The sequence below is a fragment of the Rutidosis leptorrhynchoides genome, chromosome 9, assembly GCF_046630445.1.
Source record: "Rutidosis leptorrhynchoides isolate AG116_Rl617_1_P2 chromosome 9, CSIRO_AGI_Rlap_v1, whole genome shotgun sequence".
Lineage (NCBI taxonomy): Eukaryota > Viridiplantae > Streptophyta > Magnoliopsida > Asterales > Asteraceae > Rutidosis > Rutidosis leptorrhynchoides.
This window is the reverse complement of record NC_092341.1, coordinates 268,514,111-268,521,325: the sequence shown is the minus strand read 5'-3', so window position 1 is coordinate 268,521,325 and position 7,215 is coordinate 268,514,111. Positions and strand designations below refer to the sequence as shown.

The 7,215-nt window shown below is 33.6% G+C and overlaps 1 protein-coding gene across 1 annotated transcript; it reads left to right on the top strand.

The window, feature by feature from the left end:
* Positions 1 to 303: 303 nt before the first annotated feature.
* On the top strand, positions 304 to 4,973 carry LOC139868753 (uncharacterized). Its single transcript, XM_071857094.1, has 8 exons — positions 304 to 728; positions 862 to 966; positions 1,042 to 1,367; positions 1,501 to 1,803; positions 1,977 to 2,165; positions 2,781 to 3,161; positions 3,296 to 4,406; positions 4,493 to 4,973. Exons 1-8 carry the CDS (start codon positions 304 to 306, stop codon positions 4,971 to 4,973), a joined length of 3,321 nt encoding a protein of 1,106 aa, XP_071713195.1.
* Positions 4,974 to 7,215: the final 2,242 nt, after the last annotated feature.

Here is a 7,215-nt window from a genome sequence, read left to right as displayed (position 1 = left end):
TTGGTCTGATCACTTTTCGCATACAAGAACTTTAACGCACGAACATGTCTCAATTCCTTCATACACCTATCGTACATATGCGATACACCTGTAAATCATGTACGGGGAAAAACGGGGTGTTACATGAGGGTACTTCAGGTGTTAATCAAAGTCGCATAAAAGGAATTTCAAAGGGTAATGATAATCACATACGCGTTATTTTTTTGATACTACAAAATTATTTCTCACTTAATAATTAGTTTAACAAATAAAATTTAAGAGCAATAACATTTTTAAAATATAGACTACTATGACGAGGGTGATATGTCTTTTACATGCTCCGCTTGTGGCGCAAAGTTGTGGAAAAAAGAAACTAAGCGTGGTTTAGGAACCAAAGGATTACCAGGCGCATATTCTTTGTGTTGTCTCAAAGGCAGAATCGCTCTACCTGAATTCACCAAGTCACCACCAAAACTTTTAATGGATCTATACACCAATAAACATCCCAAGAGCAAGCATTTCTTTGAAAATGTTAGGCAATACAATATGGTATTTGCATTCACTTCTATGGGAGGAAAGGTTGATGAAAGTGCAAACAGAGGTAGAGGTCCATATACATTTCGTATCCGTGGACAGAATTGTCATAGGTTGGGTGGACTAATACCGTCATCTGGATCGTCACCAAAGTATTCACAACTATACATTTATGATACCGCCAACGAAGCTAGAAACCGAACAAACGCTATCGGGTACTACATAGTATACAATCCTTAATAAAAAAATGTTGTTTTTTTTGTTTTTAATTTAAGCTACAACACCACTACCTTATTCTAATTTAGTATTGTTAATTTTATTTCTAACCTGATGTTCAATTGAAAACAGGGGAAAAAATGGGAATCAACCGACTTCTGCTAAAAACAAGTTAGACGATTTACTTATACAAGAGTTGATGGACCTATTAGATGACTGCAACCCTCTTGTCAAGATGTACAGAATCGCACGTGATCGTTTTGAAGAAACAAAGACTGCGAATTTTAAGATCAAACTAATTGCTCGATGAAGCACAGACGGTCGTAACTACAACCTCCCAACGGTTAATGAAGTGGCAGCATTAATAGTTGGTGATATAGACTATAATTTTGATAAGAGGGATATAGTAGTAGATAGTCAAACGGATGGTCTACAAAGAATCAGTGAGCTACACCCTCAGTATTTGGCGCTCCAATATCCTCTATTGTTTGCTTATGCTGAGGATGGTTACAGACCTGATATTGATCATCGAGTAATTGATGGGATAACATCAAAAAAGAGAAAGCGGGTAACTATGAGAGAGTTCTTTGCTTACAAAATTCAGGAAAGAGAAATTCCAACTTTAGTTCACTTAGCATGTAAGCTTCAACAGCAACTATTAGTTGATGCGTACACAATGGTTGAGTCAGAAAGGATTTACTACATCCGAAAGAATAAAAAAAATACAGAGGGCAGATACATTCTCAAACTTGACAAACGCAAATCTTTCAGGTGATGTTGTTAACAGTATGCTGGGTAACAGAGTTAAACTTCCTTCCTCATTCACTGGATGTGCAAGGTATATGCTTGAAAACTATCGAGATGCTATGGCATTGTGTCGAGTATACGGGTATCCAGACCTATTTATTACTTTCACATGCAATTCCAAATGGCCTGAAATTAGTAGGGCACTTGAAGGAACAGGCTTCAACCCTGAGGATAAACCAGCCTACCAATCGAGAATGTTAAAAATTAAACTTGATCCACTCATGGGTGATATAAAGCACAATAAAATTTTTGGTACCGTCAAAGCTGGTATGCCCTTACATCTAACTTTGTATTACAATTCTTTAATTTAACAAATAAAATTATTGATATTTATTTTCTTTTGCTTACAAAACAATTATATGCTCTAAAATTATCGTTGTTACTTTACCACAAACAACTTTAACTGACCAATTATAAATTTTTAATTCATTTTTATCCAGATCTGTACACGGTTGAGTTTCAAAAGCGTGGGCTTCCACATGCACACATATGCATTTTTCTGGATGAGCGAGACAAACTACCTGATCTGGAAGATATAGACGAGTATATTTGGGCAGAACTTCCAGATAAAGATGAAGATCCTGAGTTATATCAACTTGTGTCAGAGTTAATGATACATGGACCGTGTGGTGAGAAAAATCCTAACTGTCCATGCACTGACATCAGAAAAAAATGCACCAAAAATTTTCCAAAACCTTTTTCCGATGTTACAAGTTTAGACACAAATGGCTACCCGGTTTATAAGAGAAGAGATAATGGGAGAAAGGTCATGAAACAAGGACACAAACTTGATAACGGATAGGTTGTGCCTTATAATCCTCTATTACTAAAAAAGTATCAAGCTCACATAAATGTCGAATTTTGTAACCAAGTTGGAGAAATTAGGTATTTTTTTAAATACATCCACAAGGGCAACGATAGGGTTACAGCAGGAGTTTGCGATGAAGATACGGATGAAATCAAACATTATTATGACTGCCGATACGTATCGTCTTGTGAGGTCGTATGGCGAATGTTAGCTTTTGATATCAACCATAGAAATCTAACGGTAATTCGTTTAGCGTTCCATTTGGAAGACCAACATTCAGTGATATTTGATGAATCACAGCCCATTGAAGATGTCTTGAATGACCCATCCATAAATATTTCTCAGTTTCTTGAATGGATGAAGATGAATGAAACAAACAACGATGCCAAATAATTGACATATGTTGAATTTCCAACCAAGTTTGTTTGGAACAAAGATACACGACTCTGGTCACCAAGGAAGGTATTCACAGGATCGATAGGGCGAATTCATCATGTTTCACCTCAAACTGGTGAACTCTTTTTCCTTAGGATATTGTTGAACAAAGTAAAAGGTCCTACATGTTACGAAGACATCCGAACTGTTAATGGTATTGTCTGTCCAACTTTTAAAGCCGCTTGCTATGAGATGGGTTTGTTAGATGATGATCAAGAGTACATTGAAGGAATCAAAGAGGCAAGTACATGGGGTTCTGGCAATTGGCTTCGAAGTTTCTTTGCTCAGCTCCTTTTGTCTGAAAGTCTGAGCAGACCAGAAGATGTATTCGAAAAGTGTTTTGATTACTTAGCTGTTGATATCATTCTTCAAACCATGTCAGGTAAACTTACGTTGAACACATTTATATTGTTTATTATTATCGTATCCATATTCATTACTTTAAAATGCTTTTAATTAATAATACATACCAGAATGATAATTATATTCTTTTAATTTAAATCTATTATTTTGCAGGTATTCAACCTACTCGTGAAATGATTCAAAACCTAATTTTGAATGACATTCAGAAAACTCTTCAATGTAACGGGAAATCTTTAAGCAACTACAGCTCAATGCCAATCCCTACGACATCGTCATTGAATTTGTCTGAAAACCCTTTTATTATTGATGAATTATCATATGATACGTCCGCATTAGAGTCTAAGCATATTGAGCTTATTGGTAAACTAAATTCTGATCAAAAAATCGCTTACGAGACGATCAAAGATGCTGTTAATGCAAACAACGGAGGTGTTTTCTTTTTGTACGGATATGGTGGTACTGGGAAAACATTTTTATGGAAGACTTTGTCTGCTGCTTTTCGTAGTGTAGGGGAAGTAGTTATAAACGTTGATTCAAGTGGGATAGCTGCGTTGTTATTAAGTGGCAGTCAGACTGCACATTCCCGATTTGCAATACCAATCGACCCAACCGATGAATCAATCTGTCGTATCTTACCTAATAGTAACTTAGCTGCATTAATCAGGAGAGCTAACCTGATAATTTGGGATGAAGCACCAATGGTAAAGAGGATATGTTTTGAAACAATGGATCGTTCTTTTTGCGACATATGTCATCCAACAAACCCTGATAGCATGGATATTCCATTTGGAGGCAAGGTTATTGTTTTCGGTGGTGATTTCAGACAAGTTCTTTCGGTTGTAACACATGGTAAGAGAGAAGATATTGTAAATGCTACGCTGAACTCCTCATACCTATGGGATTACGTAACCATTCTCAAATTAAGAGAAAATATGCGGTTATCAAAAGTCCCTTCGGGTCCTTCAATCGAGGAAAATGAAAAGGAACTTGAAGACATACGCAGTTTTGCTCAATGGTTGCTAGACATATGTGATGGAAATGTCAATCCAACTGACGGTATTTCCGATATTCAGATGCCAGAAGATGTTTTAATAACTGATGTGAATGATCCAATTGGATCTATTATTAGTTTCATCTATCCGGATTACCTACTAAATCTTGGAAACCCATCATACTATCAAGAACGTGCCATACTAGCCCCAACACACGAAGTTGTCAACATAATAAACGATCGAATGATGGACTCACTAGAGGGCAAAGCAAGGTCATATCTTAGTTCCGACAATATATGTCAATCTGACAGAGACGCTGATTTCAATAGTGAGTTGTACACGACTGATTACCTAATAGTATAAACATTGGTGGTCTACCAAAACATGATTTACGCCTTAAAGTAGGAGTACCAGTGATGCTACTCAGGAATATTGATCAATCAGGTGGATTGTGCAATCGTACAAGATTGCAAGTAATTCAACTTTGTGAAAAGGTTATAAAAGCAAAAGTTTTAACTGGCACCCACGTAGGAAAGATTGTTGCTATTTCGCGAATGCTAATTGTACCTTCAGACAAAAGAATTCCTTTTCGTTTTCAAAGGAGGCAGTTTCCAATTGCAGTTTATTTTTCCATGACGATTAACAAGAGCCAAGGCCAATCTTTAGCCCATTTTGGTTTGTTTCTACCAAAGCCTGTTTTCAGTCACGGTCAACTATATGTTGCATTGTCTAGAGTTACATCAAAAAAAGGGCTCAAGGTGCTTATTTTGAACAAAAACAATGAGTTAACAAATACAACAAAGAATGTTGTTTTCAAAGAGGTCTTGCAGCATTTATAAAGCCAAGTAAGTATTATAAATACATATATGTTGCCTGCTAATTGTTTACTTCTAAAATTAAATATTAGAATGCTGTCATTGCAGATTGTATATCAACATTCAATACAAGACTGAAATGGTAAAATAGAACATAATAATTTACTATCTGATATTTGTTAGTAATTGTTGCAAAAATTTAACTTGGAATACAGTAACTCGTATTAAACTACGTTTCTGTTATTAACTATTCTTTTTTTATTATGTAGTTGACTGCCCAGTCTTCAATCTATCATCAATATATTAGCCTGTGGTCACACATATTCGTCATATCTTCTACACCATGCAGTATGTTGGTTGAAGATCACATGTAATATAAAAAAGGAGTATGGACGATAACGGTTGCAAGCAAATTATCAGACTTACTGCACTGTTTTTTGTTAATCAAGTTCAATTTCATCTTTTAAATGAGTTTGTATTTATAACTAAGTTCTGAGATTAAAGACTTTAGTTTGTTAAATTGTTTAAGAAACTTTCTCTTGACATTATTTTGTACTCATCACTTAAAGAATTTTGTATATTTACCTTTTAATTTTGTATTTACCATATTTTATTAACGATGACTAATGTTTAATTCATTCGGTTTTACTAATTTTAACAATTTCTGTGTTCATCGTTTTCTTGATATTGAATTTATCATGCTTTCGGATTGAATCCTTTTGTATTCCACATTAAAATGATTTTCTACTCAGATTGTAAATTACTTTAACAAGTTCAAGTTCATCACCTAATTGATTATTTACTAAATAGTAAGTTATAAAATTAAATACAGAAGTATGATTACATGCTTACATACCTGCAGAATAAAAAATGGTCCATTACAAAACTGAAAAGTAATTACCCAAGAACTGTCCATTATTTATAATTGTTAGCCCAACAAATTAATTTGGCCCATTCATGTAACAAAACAACTGACTTTATGAACCGCCACATAAAAAAATTTAACCTATTCAGCAAAAAACCCTAACATATGGCAGTTCAATCGATTGTAAAACTTCCTGATAACTAAATACATCGTCGTCCTATAAACGATTCTGTTAAGCGCCATCGTCTACATACGTTTTAATCATTCTATTCGCAATCGACAACACTCGCTAACAATAACCTGTCATTTGTAGTCAAGTAAGTTTTATTCATTCCTTTTTAGTTATCTATTTATTTACGAAGTATTGGAACTTCCATGGAAAAATGATTTAAATTCACAAAGCAATCGACTCAACTGATTACTTCGAATTATTGGAAACTAAAAAAAATTGAAATAATCATCTTTATATGAATATGTAAGACTCAACATTATGTTTGTTCAATATAATGCATTTAGTTGTCTGATGTTATAGTTTTTATGTAACAGCATCTACAATTTGAAGAAGGTTAAAAACATATAAACTGTCACATTTTTTATAATAGTAGTTTATTAGTGTTTATTGACATTATTCACTTAACAATCACTCAAAACCAAATAACACCTATGATATTATTTGAATAAATTCTATAATGTACAAATAATTTTTTTCAAAAAAGATTATAAATTATGCACCAAAGTTTTTCTCAGTTTACTATTTATATTTAGAAATTACTTATCACATGATTGAGTGAATCTTTTAATAATGTTAAATCTGCGAAAGTTTTATACATCAATTTTTTATTTCTGTTAAAAAATCACATTCTTTTAAAAATGAAAGTACTTCTTAATATACAAAACTTCAATTACATTCACTTTATTACCATTATTTATTTTATTATACATCTATGTTACAACAACATATTCAAAGAAATAAATGCATGAAAAACATATACATGCCAAAAAATTGTATATGTTATTAATGCTGCACCTTAACCAATTGACAAATTTTACAAAATCAATGGCAAACGAGCAAAGCCAGGTGCATCGCCCGTCATTCATCCACACATTCTCCCGTATAGATGATATAATAGTGGTATTGTTAATGTTGAATCTTTACATTTATATTATAATGTATTTATTGATTGTTGAGTGTCATATACAATTGCCTTTTATTACAAAAACTGTCTATTTTTATACAGCCTCTCCCATTATCTTGGTTTCACGAATATTATGATGAGACATTACCTACACAAAACGTTTGGCTACACACGTTACAAGGCTATAAGTCTGAAGTGGCTTTCAGCATACACGATCTCACTTTATTTCTTGGTGAAGGATTCTGCAAAATCATTACCGATCTTA